The sequence below is a fragment of the Astatotilapia calliptera genome, chromosome 14, assembly GCF_964374335.1.
Source record: "Astatotilapia calliptera chromosome 14, fAstCal68.1, whole genome shotgun sequence".
Lineage (NCBI taxonomy): Eukaryota > Metazoa > Chordata > Actinopteri > Cichliformes > Cichlidae > Astatotilapia > Astatotilapia calliptera.
The window spans coordinates 23,158,511-23,176,541 of NC_137435.1; the positions used below are offsets into that span (position 1 = coordinate 23,158,511).

Below are 18,031 nucleotides of genomic sequence, written 5' to 3' on the forward strand. Positions count from 1 at the left end.
GAATAGCCTTTATTGTCATTGTACAGAGTACAACGAAATTGGAGTGCCACTCCCTTGGTGCAAGTTTCAATAATAAATATAAATGTAAAATATAAAAAGTACAAAAAAAACAATCGTAAGTACTCAAACAATAGTATGTACAATATATACAGGATAGCAGCATTAATATAATGACAGTATGAATAGCAGCATAATATAATGACAGTGACGGTATGGAATAGGTTCAATTGTTTTTGTGCTTATTTACTATGTTGGTAGCTCTGGGAAAGAAGCTATCCCTGAATCTGTTTGTCCTGGTTTTATGTGACCTGTACCGTCGGCCTGACGGTAATAGTTCAAACAGTTGGTTGCTGGGGTGAGAGTGGTCCTTGATGATATTGCCAGCTCTGCTGAGGTACCGAGAGTTTGCAGTGACCTCCAGGCTGGGCAGAGAGCAGCCAGTGATCTTCTGGGCTGTGTTGATGACCCTCTGCAGTACTTTCCTGTCTGCAGCTGAGCACCCTGCATACCATGTTGTTATGCCGTACGTTAGGATGCTCTCTATGGTGGCTCTGTAAAATGTCACCAGCAGCCTCTCCTCCAGGTTGTTCTTCCTGAGCACTCTCAGAAAGTGGAGACGCTGCTGGGCCTTTTTAACCACCGCTGTAGTATTTGCAGTCCAGGAGAGGTCATCAGATATCTACACGCCCAGAAACCTCATGGAGTGTACCCTCTCCACACAGTTCCCGTGAATGTAAAGTGGGGCCGGGTCTGCTCTGCCCTTCCTGAAGTCCAAGATAAGTTCTTTAGCTTTCGTGGTGTTCAGTTGGAGGTTGTTAACTGAACACCACTCAGTCAGTCTGTTGACCTCATCTCTGTAGTCCGACTCATCCCCCCCTTGAGATGAGTCCAACCACTGTGGTGTCATCCGCGAACTTTATGATGGTGTTTGAGAGATGGGTAGGGGAGCAGTCGGATGTGTAGAGCGTAAACAGGAGGGGACTCAAAACACATCCTTGTGGAGACCCGGTGCTGAGTGTGATGGTGCTGGACCGGTGGGGGCCGAGTCTGACAGACTGTGGTCTATTTGTCAGGAAGTCCTTGATCCAGAGGCAGATGGGGGTGGAGAGTCCCAGGTGAGACAGTTTCTGGACCAGGATCTCCGGGATGATATGATTGAATGCTGAGCTGAAGTCCAGAAAGAGCATTCTCACATAGCTTCCTCGGTGCTCCAGGTGACTCAGCGCAGTGTGGAGCGCTATGGTGATAGCGTCCTCGGTGGAACGATTTGTCCTGTAGGCAAATTGGTGGGGGTCCAGAGTGGGAGGCAGACCGGCCCTGATGTGCTGACAGACCAGTCTCTCAAAGCACTTCATCACTACAGGCGTAAGTGCAACAGGCCTGTAGTCATTTGGGCTGGCCACAGCTGTCTTCTTGGGACACTCACCAAAGTGAATCGAGTTTTTTGAGTCATTTGATTCACTGAGTCAGTCGACCAGAGAGTGCAAAAAATGTACATTTTCACTCAAACTTAATTTGTTTCTCTTTTCATGTAAATCCTACTGCTAAGATGAATGATTCTAAAAGAAAACAACTAAACAGCAAAAAAGAGCAAAAAAATTTCTAAAATTAAGCAATTTCCTATCAAAATTGCTTAATAAACATTTATTTTATTTTATTTTTTATTTTATTAGTATTTTCCTTAAAAAAAGATTAAAAGCAGAATATCATCACTCATACTGTGAAACACTTAAGAGGTGCAGTACAGTAGTAACAGATAAGTAAAAATGTAAATAAAATAATGGAAAAGGGTTTTTTTTCTAAGTGTAACTTTCGGATTTTATTTTGACGAGCCGTACATGTACACCGGATATCCGGTAAAGTGCTCATCCGTCTTTGGTTCCGATACAAGACTTCTTGATTCTCATATACCTTTACTATGCTACAGTAAAACTGTGATAGATATTCGCTTTTTTTTAACCCAACGTCAAATATGTTCACGAGTTGGACCACACTAGTGAAATATGTATTCTTTCAAGTCTGGATTTAAACACGGAAACTGCTCCTAGCCAATGACTCCTAGCTAGTTGATGTTAGCATTTAGCCGCTCTGACTGTAAACAATGCAATGAGGACGGACGAAGGTTCCGGTTGACACGGAAACTAATAGTGAGGAGCACGAAGTCAAATAAGTGTTTGCTGCAGTTTCATTTGGGTAGGTTTTGCTTGTAGCTGGTCCTTACTGTACCTGATGTTATTGTGCAGAAGTCAGTGTTTGCCTTGCTTAAGGTCTGCAGTGAGGCACGCCTGTAGACTGAAACGCAGCTAGATATTTTCTCATTGACGTTTCTTCGCAGATGCTCATACCTGCCCTCCATGGAATCCCTCAACACGTTTGAATCTGAGATGGAGGCTGATGGACAGGGGAACTACTCTCTGTTTCCTGCTCTGGACAGCATTGCAACTCTGTCTGGCACCACTGAAACTCTAGAGAGGTGATTCAAAATAATCAGATTTATAATACGTCATTTTAAAATGTTACTGTCTACTGTAACTTCATTTATTTTGGATTAAGAAATATAATGCTAGTATTGACATAGATTATAGAATTTCAAGTGTTTTGAATACTCAAGCAGAGTAGAAACCCTCTATATACGAAACCAGTCTATTTACCACCATGTTCAGTTAGGGTACAGCTAAGAGCAGAAGAATCCTCAGATCACTGACAAATTCAAGGAAAGAGAAAATGTGTCTTAGTAAGGTCTTATGGCATCATATACTGCCAGAACAGCTTTAGTGTGTCATGTTTCTAAAATATATTTCATCCTTTAGTGTTCGTCCATACACCATAGTTGATGTGATTCACATAATAATAATCATTATACTCAGTGACCCCATGAGTCCTATGAGCGGAGGCACCGTCAGCATAGAAATGTACTATTATGGGAATTTATTGAAATGCTTCTAAGAAGTCATCACTTCCCAGCACTGTAAGGTTAAAGGGCAATAGACTTTTCCTTTTGTCATTCCTCTGCATAAGCAATATGAACATGTATCCAGATAAAGTGGGTGTGCTTGCAGGAAATTATGCCAAAATTTTAAAGTACAAATAAATCAAGGAGATAACTTACACCAGAGGACACTGATGTTTTATTTCCTGTTTGCAGTGAACCACCCAGCGAAATAGCAGAGAAACCGAACCTGACGTGGCTCGATGCTGCGCAGGTATGGGCCATATATTTGTGACATTTCAGTAACATTCACAGCAGTGAGGGTCTTTTGCGTTTGGTTTTGTAGCAAGTTTTTTTTCTTCTTTCTTTCTCTTACATAGATTGTTTTGGAGGAAGCGGGAGGTCCCATGCACATAAAGGAAATTAAACAGAGAATCATCGACAGGGGACTTGTTCAATCCAAGTACAGTGTTCTCTTCACTTTAACTGTCTAGGTTATTAGAGCATATCTGAAAGTCAAGTTTCATAAGTTTTCATGAGCTTTAGTTGGACAGCATCAGAACAAATTCATGAAAACCAAGAGTGTGCAAGATTGCTGTCTTTCAGTGGGTACAAGGGAGGAGGGAGATATGGTTTTCTGTAATTCACTATGATCCTTTAGACTTTGCTCATCTCGTTGTTCTCTCCTTGGCAGTGCAAAATCAAGCTTGGAAGCCGTCATGTACCGCGAGGTAAGGGAAATGTTTGAGACTCAGCCTCACAGCAGCCTCTGCTGTTGAGTGCAGTAAATTACACCATCACCTGTTGAGTGGATTTGGTGCAAACACCATTTGCATTTCTGTCAGCATCCTTTGTTTTCCCATCCCGCTTCTTTGACTTTTATTTGTTTTGCATCATTTTTTTAACGAGGCAGACATTTCTGGGCTGTAATCGGAACAGACAGTTCTCTGTGCGCTCTGATGTGCGGGCCTTTAAACTGTGATCTTATAATGATTGAATTCATCTAAATTGACCCCCAGCTTGTGTGAATCAAACCCAGCCTTTCCTGCCCCGTGCATTTGGCCTCAGTCTCGCATTATGTTTCAGACACAAAAAGGCAGCAGGAGATTCAAGAGGATTGAAAACAGAAACGGAGTCTTTGCTCTGCTGGTGAGTCATCTGAGATACTAATGGCACTGTTATACCAAACCTAAATATATTATAAGGTGCTGCAAATTTGCATTGCTTTGTATGCCCTGCTGTTGGTTATGGATAAATATGGAAGCCTTTCTTTTCACAAAAGAGCCGGACCCAGAAGTGTAGAGGGATACACAAAACTGTTCTAAGTAATTGAAAAAAATCATATATACAGAATTAAAAGTTCACATTATTACAACTAGCATTTTTGCATTAAGCCTGTGTCTGAGTGAAATAAGCTGAGACAGGGAGTTCAGTTTTGTTTTAATTTCTTGTGCATCTTTTGTTTGGTTGAACTTTTGTTATTTGTCAAAAAGCACTTTTAGTGGAAGCTGCATCTGTGTTTTGTTTTGTTTTTTGTGTACATTTCACCATTCTGAGGAAAGCACAAGCATTAGGCTCAGTGTTGGCTCTGTGTTTCCACAAGCCCCGCTGGTTCAGAAACTTTTTCTCGTTAACGACCAAAACAAGATGAACATCTTTGATTTGCTAGCAAGGGAGGCCCCAGCCGGTGTCTCAGAAAGCACTCTGAATCCTACCACAATGACCCCAACGATGGCCTCCGCTTGCTGCCTTTTATTGGGAAAACAGTTCACACAATACACATCACAGCAAAGCAACGCCCACCATAAAACCCCCCAAATGGTTCTAAGACAAGGCACTATGTGTGTGTATGTGTAAACATCTGTATGCATGTGAGAATGTGTGTGTGTGTGTGTGTGTGTGTGTTTGAGTGAGTGAGTGAGTGTGTGTGTGTGTGTGTGTGTTTCCTCCTGCTGTTTCTAACAACATCCTGGTCATATAGAGAGTAACCCCCCCACACCCAATGTATGGTTCACCATGCATAACACAGTGAAGCCATACAAAGGGCAGGAAGCTTACCAAACATCAAACAATCTTCACAAGGGATGTGTAAAAATTCTCCCCCAGCATAGAGTGGCTGGAGAGGTGGTCAGGGACAAAGGAATGTCTTGACCCTATAGATTGAACTAAGATCTTACAAATTTAAGAAGCATAATGACAAACATTCAACAATTAGACTTAACACTCAGGAACTCGTGCTACAAATGAACAATCCTCTGTCTTTGTCTCCCCTACATCTCTGACCCCTTGCAGACTGATGAGGAGCGGCAACAGGCCCTGCAGGCTTTCACCGCCCAGTCTTTCCTCAGCTCGCCGCAGCAGAATACCATCTCTGGTTCTGGGTCAGGAGTCTCAGCACCCACCTTCCCATCTCCCACTACCTCCTCTGAGCATAAGGCCAAGGGGAAGAGGGGTCCACGAAAGAACCAGAATGAAAAGTATAGGCTCAAGTACCTCCGGCTGCGCAAAGCTGCTCGTGCCATGATATTTGTAAGTAAATGATGTTTCCATAAAAATAAACAGTCTTACATCATGCATATAAACTCACCAGCCACTTTAGTAGGTACACCTGATTACCTAATAATGCAAATTAGCCAATCACATGGCAACAACTGAGTGCATTTAGGCATGTAGATATGATCGAGACATCCATTTTTAATTGAATCTGATTTAGTTGTTGGTGTTGGAGTCTTTTAGAAACTGCTGAGTTTTACAAAGAATGGTGCAAAAAAGTAAAATGTCCAATGAGCAGCAGTTCTCAACATGAAAGTGCTTTGTTGAGGTCAGAGGAGAATGCGCAAACTGCTTCAAGCAGAAAGGAAGGCACTAACTCAGTTAGAACAAAAAAAAGTTCGGGCTTCTGGTGGTGTAAGAGGTGTGCGGTATGTGGGATGAGGGCTTTTTTCTGGCACACTTTTGGGCGCTCGTGATCAGTGTGTCCATCTTCTGATGGCTTCTTCCAGCAATATGGTGTTTCATGTCAAAAGAAAGCATAGATTGTCTCAAACTGGTTTCTTGAACATGATGGTGAGTCATGAGACGATGACCTTCTCAGTCACCTCAGTCCTCAGTGTGGTAGAACAGGATATTCACGTCATGGATAACTGTGTAATGCTGTCTTGTCAATATGAACCAAAATCTCTAATGTTTCCTGTACCTTGTTGATTCTGTTATGGAGAATTAATGCTGCTCTGAAAGATAAAGGGGGTCCAAATTTATTAGATACCCCAAAAGTGTCTAAGTGTAGACTAGGACATGAAAAGTATGTTATCCAATCTGACCACACCGAGGTGTAATTTTGCCAACAGGAAAATGCAGCTCTCTGTGATGAAGTTGCTCACATAGAAGAAAAGTTTCTGAGAGCAAAGGAGGAGCGGAGGTGAGTACAGGTGACTGCTGTGTGACATGCGGAATGATGTGCTTTTGCTCTAATGGCACATGGTATTCATTCATTTTTTTATTTTCAGGTTCTTACTAAAATCCTTGTTGCAATACCAGTCTCTGTCAGAGGGGGAGCTACTGCCCACACCCAGCTCAAGCGCTCATCTACCTTTACCACCAGTGGCATTGTCCTCAGGTCCTTCTGGGGCTTCAGGTCTGTCCACTACTCACAGTGTGTCATCAACAGTGCCAACAGGCGAAGAAGGAGCACTTAAAAAACCCAAAAAGGAAAGGAAGGAGCGGGGGAGGGAGAATGGAAAGGATGAACGTGAGTGTTACGATCAAATATTTATTAAGACAGAAAATGACATCCTTGTGTTGCTGTATACAACTAAATTGTGTTGAAATTGGGCTTTTAGTTCCAAAGAAGATGTCCAAGAAGAGAAAACTCGCAGATGGCTCACGGAAGGTGGTGCAACCCATCCCTCTTGACTCTTCTGGCCGTCCTGTCTTTCCCATAGTACTGGGAGGTTTGACAGTCTACAGTCTGGGCGAGGTCAGTGTCTCAGTGACAGTAAACCTCTGAGCTGAGGTTTTAAAGTTCCAATCTTTAGCATAAAGTGAGCTTTAGAGGACACAGTCAAGCCTCTCGAAATACTGATGACTGAATCCTTCTTGTCTGCTCTCCAGATCATCACAGACAGAATGCTGTTTCATGACGAGTGTGCCATCTACCCAGTGGGCTTCTGCAGCACGCGCATCTTTGCCAGCATGAAAAACCCCGAGCAGCAGTGCCTCTACACCTGCCAAATCAAGGACGGGGGAACAGGCCCACAGGTCAGTTCTCATCTCGCATGCAAGTTTTGATACATGTTTATATAAATTCGGTTTACTTTTAGGTGAACACACGACACTAAGATTAAGATTTGTTACTTTAAACAATAATTTTTTCCAAACACCCTCCATCTCCAGTTTGAGATCGTGCCTGAAGAGGACCCTCAGAATGCGATCGTGGCCTCCTCCGCCCTGACGTGCCATGCCAATCTACTGAAGGCCATCGCGTCTGTGAGGTAGCACAACTTCACCGCCACATTCTGAACAAATGAGCAAACATGACAAAGCTTTTGTCTTCCAGTCACTTAACCTGCTTGTACAACTTGAATTAGTTTTGGTCACCTTCAGTTAAAATAAATCCTTCTGCACATTCTTCTTAGTTCCAAGTCCATGGTGTCGATTGTTCCATCAGGAGCAGACTTCTTTGGCTTCTCTCATCCCACCATCCAGAATCTCATCCAGAGTTGTCCCGGAGCTCGCAAGTGTAGCAAGTAAGTGCATATCTGCAGTGTTGGGGAGTAACGGAATACATGTACCGCCGTTACGTATTTAAAATACAAAATATGAGTAACTGTATTCCGTTACAGTTACCGTTTAAAAAGGTGGTATTCAGAATACAGTTACTTTGTTGAAATAAATGGATTACACTGCGGTACTTCCCTGTTTCATTTTGTCGCGGGTCAGGACTGTTTGGGTTTTGTTTGACAGCTACGTTCTGTTGTTCCAGGCGGCAGCATTACGGTTGCCATGGTTACAGGGCGACGCTCTCTCTCTCTGTGACTGTGTGTTTCCTGGGTGAGAGAGCGCCTTTTCGTTGTTGTTGTTGTTGTTGTGCTAAGCTAACAGGCAGAATGCTACAAGCATAGCTCTAAAGAATGTAGCATCATGGGCAGTGTAGTCCATGTTGCAGGGAGAATGGACTGCCATACACCTTATGGGTCTGTGAGCGCGAGGAGGGAGAAAAAGGGGAGTGGAAAGGTTGGAGTTGTCATCGAGGAAAAACGGGAGCTGGAAGCATGTAAATATAATAATAACCACTTCAGCCTAGAAGAGAGCCTGACGAGCCCAGTTGTAAGTAAGCTATTAAGACTCGACTGTACACCGTGTTCGTGTTTTCCTCCGAAAACAATAAGTTCCGTTGGAGCAGCCTTTCAACGCCTCTCTCTGTCTCTGCTAGCAAAGTTGACCCACACAACAAAGTAAAGCTAGTTTTCGGCTACGAGCCGACAGGGACCCCGCCGTATTAGTCAGAGGTCCCTTTACTACAGTTCGGAGTCGCGGACCTTCAGTAATAGTAATAAATCACACAGCAATAGTACATTCACGTTGTTGTAAAAAGCATGATAATATATTAAGTAATCCAAAGTATTCAGAATACGTTACTGTCATTGAGTAACGTAACGGAATACGTTACAGAATACATTTTGGGGCATGTATTCTGTATTCTGTAATGGAATACATTTTAAAAGTAACCTTCCCAACACTGATATCTGCTCCCTAACAACGGATTCTCAGCTTGATATATTCAGCTTTTCTAGGTTTAGCTCACTTGCATTATAGACATCTTAAAAATGTCTTTATAGTATTTATGTTTTGTTTTTGTTTTTTAAAATTGTTTATTTAGCTACAGATGGATCCGTTTTGAGGTGTGTCGCCCCGGCGATGGCCAGGTCCCTCACAGCCTATCAGAGGATGATGCCTCAATCAACTTTGAAGCGTTCCAGAGGCACCACGGCTTTGAGAACATCAAGACAGAGCATATCACAGGCATGTACTTTCCATTAAAGTGACAGATGGGTTTACTGTACAGTGAGTCACAGGTTGGTTGGGGGGGGGGGGGGGTCGTCATTGGTTGGGACACAAATCAAAAACTGTGTCAACAGCTGCTGTCTGAACAAAGCAGATGACTCAGCTGTACTTTGCTCTGCTGGAGTGTGTTTGTTATTCATCACAGATGTTACACCTTGGATTTTAAAGCAGTTTTGTTTGTTTTGCCAGCGCTGACATGATGATTACTCAGCGTGACAATGACGATGACTTCTCTATCTCCATCTTCCCTCAGGACAGACACCACAGTCTCCTAGTTTATCTCATCAGCATCACCTCACCTCCCCCACCATGAAGGCTTCGACCTCATATTTCAGCTCCTGATGCTCTGTGCCGGAGCACCTCTGAAATCAAGGCCATACCTGAGCTTAGTTGTTGTAAATATTCCTTGTAAATTACAAGATGGAGCATTTTTTTTTTCCCTCCACCAGGGGGCCTGGGCTTTCTTTTCAATGTGGCTTTTTGTTAGTTAGGCTCTCTTTAAACTTCAATAAAAGTCGGTGTTTTCATGTTGATTCAATTGATTGATTGTGTTTTGCCAAATGGTAAATGGCCTGTGTTTGTAGCGCTTTACTTAGTCCCTAAGGACCCCAAAGCGCTTTACACTACATTCAGTCATTCACCCATTCACACACACATTCACACACTGGTGATGTGAAGCTACATTGTAGCCACAGCTGCCCTGGGGTGCACTGATAGAGGCGAGGCTGCCGAACACTGGCGCCACCAGGCCCTCTGACCACCACCAGTAGGCAACGGGTGAAGTGTCTTACCCAAGGACACAATGACCGAGACTGTCCGAGCCGGGGCTCGAACCGGCAACCTTCCTACAAGACGAACTGCCAACTCTTGAGCCCCCAAATAAAAAAGTAACATTTTATAATTAGGCACACTACAACATGAGTCACAAGTCCCCAGTAATTAAATAGAATTTCAAAGTATTTTATTTGATCTTACAATGTCATTATATTTACAACGTTAAAGTGTAAAGTTAGGTAAGGTGGGAACAAGTCAGGTTTTTACATAAGTAAATTTAAGTAATAAAAGTAATTTTTGGTAATACATGAGTACATGAGTAATTTTAAGTATTGCATAACTTCAGGTGTTTTACAGGAACAGCAACACAAATTATACAGTAAATATTGAAGTACTGCATAAGTAGTTTAATTAGTGTGTAATTTCTTGTTAGTTTTGCAATAATTCACCGTCTTACGTTGTAAACACACTGTACTTTTTGTGGTGCAGGTTATATCATGGACCTAAATTCCAGATATTTTACAGGAAAGGACACTGTGTTTTTTTCCTTTTCAAAGTTATGTTTGAAATGTCATTGTGAAGGGAAAAATGAGAGTTGGCTCCAACATTACAAGGTTTCATAGAACTGCAAATTTTGAAGACATTTATTTTTTCTTGTAAGTTGGTAAGAGAGAATATTTTATTATACCATTACTATTGGTAAAATAAAAGGACAGATGAATACATCATACACATCAGCATAATGATTATTAGATAAAGATGTTTTATTTTCCGTGATGTAGCCTGCATCCTGAAAAATACAGAATATTTACATGAGACCTGTTTTTCTGTAAAATTACCATGAAAATGCACAATGCTGAAAATTACTCACAATGTAATTATTTTTTTGTTTTCTCTTCTTTTTTTTTCCAGAACCCCCCTTTATAGGTAGTGTGCATACCTTTATTTATGTGTTACTTTATGACTTTATTTATTTGTAGGTAAATATACTTTGTTGTAATTGAAAAATACACTGAAATTTTGTTTTACAGTTTTTTACAGACGCTAGGACACATGTCTCAATACTTAGGTCACTTTTGCAAAACTCTTCACACAATTCTCCTAACTGACCCTCACCTTGGCAAAGCAGTTCATTTCACATTCAAAATGCACTACAACTACCAAAACACTTCATTCAGGTCTCAAATAAACTCATTCTTCCAGAACACTAGCAAAGGTTGACAGCCGACAAACACACTTTGTCACCCACAAAACAATGACCTAAAAAACACTAACAACATGTAGCATTACACAGCGTTTTCTTGTGTAAAACAAGGACACATCTCTGTTTATAATTTCAATATATGTTACTGGAATGAATCAGACATCATGCAGAATTCGTTAATATTTGTTTATGTATTTTTATCTTTTTTGCACTAAGTAATCCCAAAATACAAGAATTTGTATACACACCATCCACTGATACACATACAATAGTAATGCTAATCTACTCGGTCTTCTCCATTTGGCCACAGGTTGTCATCCACATCACATCTTATGTCATCTTGGGCAATACACCTAGGAAAGAATCTTCTGGCTGCCAGAATTGAAGGAGTTGGAAAATTGAAGGAGTAACACCTGTGTAGATGTTCATCTACAATGAGAATAAGCTGTGGCTGGTTAAACTGCATTTTTAGATTTAAAATATGTTTCAATAAAATATTGCTGTTGGATTTTGCTGTCTTTTCAAGTTTTGCATTGTGTTATTGTTTTGGCCATAAGTTTAACAGTTTTGAAAACAGTATGTAAGCACATGCAAAGTGTCCTGTACGTACAAAGGTTTTTGGCAGTTGTTGTGTCTGAGTGAGAAGATAATTCATGAAATTTGAGAGATGTAGTCATTGAATGCATTTTGTGCCAAAACAATGATAACTGATCCTCAGTTTAGCCCACATAGACTTCTGTTGTGCTCACTGTGTGAGGAGTTTTGCAAAAGTGACCTAAGTATTGAGAAATGTGTCCTAGCGTCTGTAAAAAACTGTAATACAGTGAAATTATACCTTTAATCACCAGCGTTATCCCCTCAAAAAAGAATTGAGTGTGTGCTGGTGACATATAATAATATATTAAAGCAACAAGTAAATAAGCATTAAAGTGAAAGGTTCACATTATTAGAGAAAATCAAGAAAAGCTTTGAACTTGGTGCTTTTCAATGTGATCATCAGTGCTTTCGGGACTGACAGGTCTGCCATAATAATGTGAAATCCATGCAGACTTTGGCCACATTGAATTAACTTTTTTATATATTGTCTGTGGTTATCACTAAAACCTGTCACCTTTATAGTCTGTTCTGTCAGCCGCAATACAAATGTATAAAATAGAATTGGCACCAAATCACGACTAAGTATTTACTGATTTTGTTTACTGTGCAACACAAGTTACCATGGTGATCAAGCCAAAATATAAGAGCCTGTTTTGTGACATTGAAAAATCTGACTTGCAGCTCAGGTCAAGTTAATCTTCCTTCAAAGTACACCTCTTGGCTTTCTACTGTATGTGAAAAATAGCTGTGCTTTATTTTGAAGCCTGAGCTCCAGCAGTTGTTTCAGTTTTATTGCTATAACGTTACTTACTAATTGCAAGTTGCACAGAAAACCATGTGAAAATACAGGGAGTGCAGAATTATTAGGCAAATGAGTATTTTGTCCACATCATCCTCTTCATGCATGTTGTCTTACTCCAAGCTGTATAGGCTCGAAAGCCTACTACCAATTAAGCATATTAGGTGATGTGCATCTCTGTAATGAGAAGGGGTGTGGTCTAATGACATCAACACCCTATATCAGGTGTGCATAATTATTAGGCAACGTCCTTTCCTTTGGCAAAATGGGTCAAAAGAAGGACTTGACAGGCTCAGAAAAGTCAAAAACAGTGAGATATCTTGCAGAGGGATGCAGCAGTCTCAAAATTGCAAAGCTTCTGAAGCGTGATCATCGAACAATCAAGCGTTTCATTCAAAATAGTCAACAGGGTCGCAAGAAGCGTGTGGAAAAACCAAGGCGCAAAATAACTGCCCATGAACTGAGAAAAGTCAAGCCACCAGTTTGGCCATATTTCAGAGCTGCAACATCACTGGAGTGCCCAAAAGCACAAGGTGTGCAATACTCAGAGACATGGCCAAGGTAAGAAAGGCTGAAAGACGACCACCACTGAACAAGACACACAAGCTGAAACGTCAAGACTGGGCCAAGAAATATCTCAAGACTGGTTTTTCTAAGGTTTTATGGACTGATGAAATGAGAGTGAGTCTTGATGGGCCAGATGGATGGGCCCGTGGCTGGATTGGTAAAGGGCAGAGAGCTCCAGTCCGACTCAGACGCCAGCAAGGTGGAGGTGGAGTACTGGTTTGGGCTGGTATCATCAAAGATGAGCTTGTGGGGCCTTTTCGGGTTGAGGATGGAGTCAAGCTCAACTCCCAGTCCTACTGCCAGTTTCTGGAAGACACCTTCTTCAAGCAGTGGTACAGGAAGAAGTCTGCATCCTTCAAGAAAAACATGATTTTCATGCAGGACAATGCTCCATCACACGCGTCCAAGTACTCCACAGCGTGGCTGGCAAGAAAGGGTATAAAAGAAGAAAAACTAATGACATGGCCTCCTTGTTCACCTGATCTGAACCCCATTGAGAACCTGTGGTCCATCATCAAATGTGAGATTTACAAGGAGGGAAAACAGTACACCTCTCTGAACAGTGTCTGGGAGACTGTGGTTGCTGCTGCACGCAATGTTGATGGTGAACAGATCAAAACACTGACAGAATCCATGGATGGCAGGCTTTTGAGTGTCCTTGCAAAGAAAGGTGGCTATATTGGTCGCTGATTTGTTTTTGTTCTGTTTTTGAATGTCAGAAATGTATATTTATGAATGTGGAGATGTTATATTGGTTTCACTGGTAAAAATAAATAATTGAAATGGGTATATATTTGTTTTTTGTTAAGTTGCCTAATAATTATGCACAGTAATAGTCACCTGCACACACAGATATCCCCCTAAAATAGCTCAAACTAAAAACAGACTAAAAACTACTTCCAAAAACATTCAGCTTTGATATTAATGAGTTTTTTGGGTTCATTGAGAACATGGTTGTTGTACAATAATAAAATTATTCCTCAAAAATACAACTTGCCTGATAATTCTGCACTCCCTGTAGTTGCTATGCTTTTCCATGTATGGGATACATATTGCCCAGGTATTTAACTGGTACATTACAGCTAAGTTTTTTCGTCCAGTTTATGCTCGCATTTAGCAAAACATGTTTCTGTATTTTGTTCTTGTTTTCAGGAGAAGTGTTGGATTTGAATGCAACACATCAGACATTTATTTGTGCAGACTTTTAGTCAAAATGACTTGTCTTGTAAATTTCAGTTCACAGTGTGTTAAAATAAACATTTGCCATCCTTTTCTACATTCACACAGTGCAGTAATTATCTGCAAACTATACATTAAAAAAAAGCAATTATCCAGAAAACCTTGAAGTAGATATAATCATTTCGTTCCTAGATGCACACATACTTTATTTTCTTCATGGGGACATCTGAATTGGACTCCAAGCTAGCCAAAACAAATCTGTTACATAGCAGTGTTCGTCTAATAACATTACTTTACATTCCAGTGGGATGAGACACTTAATGATGGGACACTTACCGTAAGTGAATAAATGAATGTGACTGTCTGGCTGTGACAGCGGTAAAAAGGAAGTTAAATGCAGTCATGGTACATATATTATCCAGATAGCACTAACTGAGACTATTGCTTAGGGATTCAGAGTCCACCCTGTGACATTTATTTATTACTAGCACAAATGCACAGAGATTTCCAGGCTCTGAAGTGTTTTGCAATGTGTTTCTCATTCAAATTGCTAAACTTGCAATTAGTGGAAATGCTAACTCACACCTATATCGCTGCCAGTCCTACCTCAAAGACCTTTTTGGAGCACGTGACAGAGGCTGCCTGAACATACTGAATACTTAAGTGGTAGCGGTTTCTTTGGGGAAACGTCCGATGATGGGCATCATAAACCTCGGATTTGGGACACAGAGTCAGTCTATAGGCTACGTCCTACTCATCTTGGGGATGGATCGTGAAAAAAAAAATACAGTGTGAGACTAAAAATTTTTAATGTTTTTGAAAGAGTGCCATGCTAAGATCACAAGAACAAGTCAACACATCAAACAGTAACCAAAAGCAGAGTTCACAGGAAAATGGACAATCCCTGTTTAGCTTTTTGTCAAAGAAAAAATTTCCTTAGATGTTAAAGTCATGCCAGAGACATACCGTGTCCTGGCAGCATATCAGGCCACAACAATGACCCACTGAATGCTTGAGCAGGAGCTTCTTAAAAGTAATCAAGTCAAACTGTGTGTCGTACTTGTAGTAAATAGCGCACACCTTCTTCCCCACACTTTTCAAGTGTAGAGTTGGTTTCACATGCAGACACATCTAGATCATGGTGTTGTATTTTAGTGATTTCAGTTATTATTTTACCTGGCCAGTATAAGACAAGATGCGTGCTTATTGAACGTGCAATAGAGTGCAAAATTGTGTTTGCTATCATCTGTAAAGCCAGGATGTTAGTCTCTAATGCATAAACACAGTGTGCTCTTATTTGGAGGTGAGGCAAAATATGCATACACTGCAAAATGGAAAAGTCTGCTCATCCCTCTTCCAGTTGTATTTTCCTTAATAAGCATGTCTACATTTTAGACTTTGTACTTTTAAATATTAAAATGTATGAGATGATGATTATGAGACGTCTTATTAGTCGAATTACTCATGATGCAGATGAAGATTTTCTCACACTTTTGTGCCGTTAAATGCTGTAAAGTCAGGAATACTTGAAGACCAGAATCTACAGCTCAACGTGAAATCAGTGTTGCTCTATGGTACAGAATATTGGAAGATGACAAAAGCTGCCACCAATAAGATGCAGAACTTCATCAACAGCTGCCCAAGCAAAATTTTGGAGACCTTTTGGCCAAAGATCTGTAATCACGACCTGTGGGGGAAAAGCAAAGCAAGTAGCTATACAGGTAGAAGATGCATTAGACATACACTGAGGAAACCGGGCAACAAGATCACCAGACAAGCCCTGACATGGAGCCCACAAGTGAGGAGAAGAAAAAGAGGTAGGCTAAAGAAAACATGGTGAAGGGACCTCTGAAAAGATATCGAACAGGATACTTGGCACCAGATTGAGAAAATTGCTCCAGGCTGAGTGTGGGACAGGCAGTATTTGAACAGGAAGTAAAACTTCAAATTGATTTCAGTTTTTCAGACAGTGCTGTGGATGTTTAGACCAACCCTATGGCGACACTGAAAGTGCAATGTATGTTTAGTGTGTGTGCAGAGCAGGTGAGCAAAGCAGAATGCGTCTTACTGAGCTACAGACAAACAAACATGCTTAACTTGTCTTTTGGCCCCACCGCAGCATCATGAAACTTTTAGTTTTCATTTATTTAGCATCTACAAACTACATTACTAAGAAATCGCAAGCTGCAACTGGTAAAAATGTAAGTGTTCAATGTTTGTGAACACATCATGGAAGGAGGGGCTGGAGCCAGCTACTATAGGTCCAGAGACAGGGTCCACCCTGGACTGGTCACCAGTCTGTTTTAGGGTTAACACAAAGAGACAAACCAATACACGAACTGCGATCAAGTAAAATTACCAAATCAATGCGATACAAATTTTTACCCAAATGCAATTGATTGATTCAAAACTTTACAATCACTGCCTGAATGCCCTCACAGCAGTTACATAATAGAAGCTCTAAAGCAAAAGTGAGGTATCACCATACCTGCTGCTGTCAGGTCCACTTAGTTTGACTTCTGTTTCCAATCAGTAGAGATGTCAACAACGTGCTGTACTTACCGTTTGTCACAGTGAATGGTGAGATTTGCTTCATTTGTTTCATTAATCCTGACAAGGAGACGGTAACCTGTGCAGCCTCAGGGCCATATCCTCACAGCACAGCTCTCTCTGGAGACTTCTACAACACCATGTGGTCTCCATAGTGAACAAAATGAAAGAAATTATATTTGACCCTAAAGGTATATGGGTACATGACCCAGTGGTGTTTAAGGCTGTACAACAGAGCAGGTTAGCTCATATAGGTATTTGGGCATCTATATAGATACATGTTTTAAATGGGAAGTTTATGTTGATTTTTATGTTAGAAATTAACAAACAGACTTCATTTTCAATGCAGCACTGAAAGGTTTGCTATTTGGGATGGCAGTCCGGCTTGACTCACTTGCAGTAAAAACAAAATCTAACATCTTTCCTAAATTATAGGAAAGAGTATCAGTCTCTCCAGTCAAAATATGAAATAAATGTGATTCATCACATTTATAAAATTGCCAGTGATCCATCCCATATATTTTTCCAGAGTATGAGCTACTATCCTCAGGGAAATACAGGAAGGTAATGACCAGGGGTCTCAAACTTAAATGAGCTGTGGGCCACTGCTGGCACTGTCATCTCATTGGAGAGCCTCTTTAGTGTTTAAGTAGTACAAAAAACAAACAAACAAACAAGAAAACACCCTCAAATATTTCCGAAAATGAAGTGTTTTGTTTTTTTAAATTTCAATTTACCCTGGGGCAGACCCAGGACACGCTGGAGAGATTATGTCTCTCGGCTGGCCTGGGAACACCTTGGTGTTCCCCTGAATAAGCTGGAAGAGGTGGCTGGGGAGAGGGAGGTCTGGGCTTCTCTGCTTAGGCTGCTGCCCCCACAACCCGGCCCCGGATAAAGTGGAAGAAGATGGATAAATTTCAATTATTGTGTAACAAGACAAAACTGCAATTGTGAACGCAATTTTTTTTTCTCACTGAACTGAAGCGTTTCATTGAACTACCAAATAAACAAGTTGTTACTCTCTTTCTGGCTGCTATGATTTTGTTTATATTTGACAAAATAAAAATGCAGACATAAGTGTACACATTAGTTTTTGACTGCTAGTGAAAATTGTTTTCACAAACAACTCTCTCACTGAACTAACACAGCCAATCCCTCAACATGTTTGTACTCTCTGCTCATATTAAATCATTTTTTGCTTTTTAAAGAACTTAATTTAACACTGCACTCAACAACAAACAAATCCTCCCTAACAGAAAAAGTAACTTCAAGGGCCAAATCGCATTATATTTCCTCACGTCAATATACGGGCTGCAAGTAGGGGTGACGTGGGCCGCTAGTGGCCCCCGGACCACAAGTTTGAGACCCC

The 18,031-nt window shown here is 41.0% G+C and overlaps 1 protein-coding gene across 2 annotated transcripts; it reads left to right on the plus strand.

The window, feature by feature from the left end:
* Window positions 1–1,848: 1,848 nt before the first annotated feature.
* Window positions 1,849–9,525, plus strand: tbrg1 (transforming growth factor beta regulator 1). Of its 2 annotated transcripts, XM_026193434.2 has the most exons (15): window positions 1,850–2,193; window positions 2,336–2,473; window positions 3,146–3,203; window positions 3,310–3,392; window positions 3,624–3,660; window positions 4,016–4,078; window positions 5,222–5,458; window positions 6,277–6,347; window positions 6,436–6,677; window positions 6,769–6,905; window positions 7,040–7,186; window positions 7,322–7,419; window positions 7,564–7,674; window positions 8,808–8,950; window positions 9,246–9,525. In XM_026193434.2, exons 2-15 carry the CDS (start codon window positions 2,355–2,357, stop codon window positions 9,332–9,334), a joined length of 1,635 nt encoding a protein of 544 aa, XP_026049219.1. In that variant the 5' UTR covers window positions 1,850–2,193; window positions 2,336–2,354; the 3' UTR covers window positions 9,335–9,525. The 2 variants fall into 2 exon arrangements, with proteins under 2 accessions (XP_080144911.1, XP_026049219.1); XM_080288785.1 differs by lacking the exon at window positions 4,016–4,078 and having other exon boundaries at window positions 1,849–2,193.
* The last annotated feature ends 8,506 nt before the right edge of the window (window positions 9,526–18,031 follow it).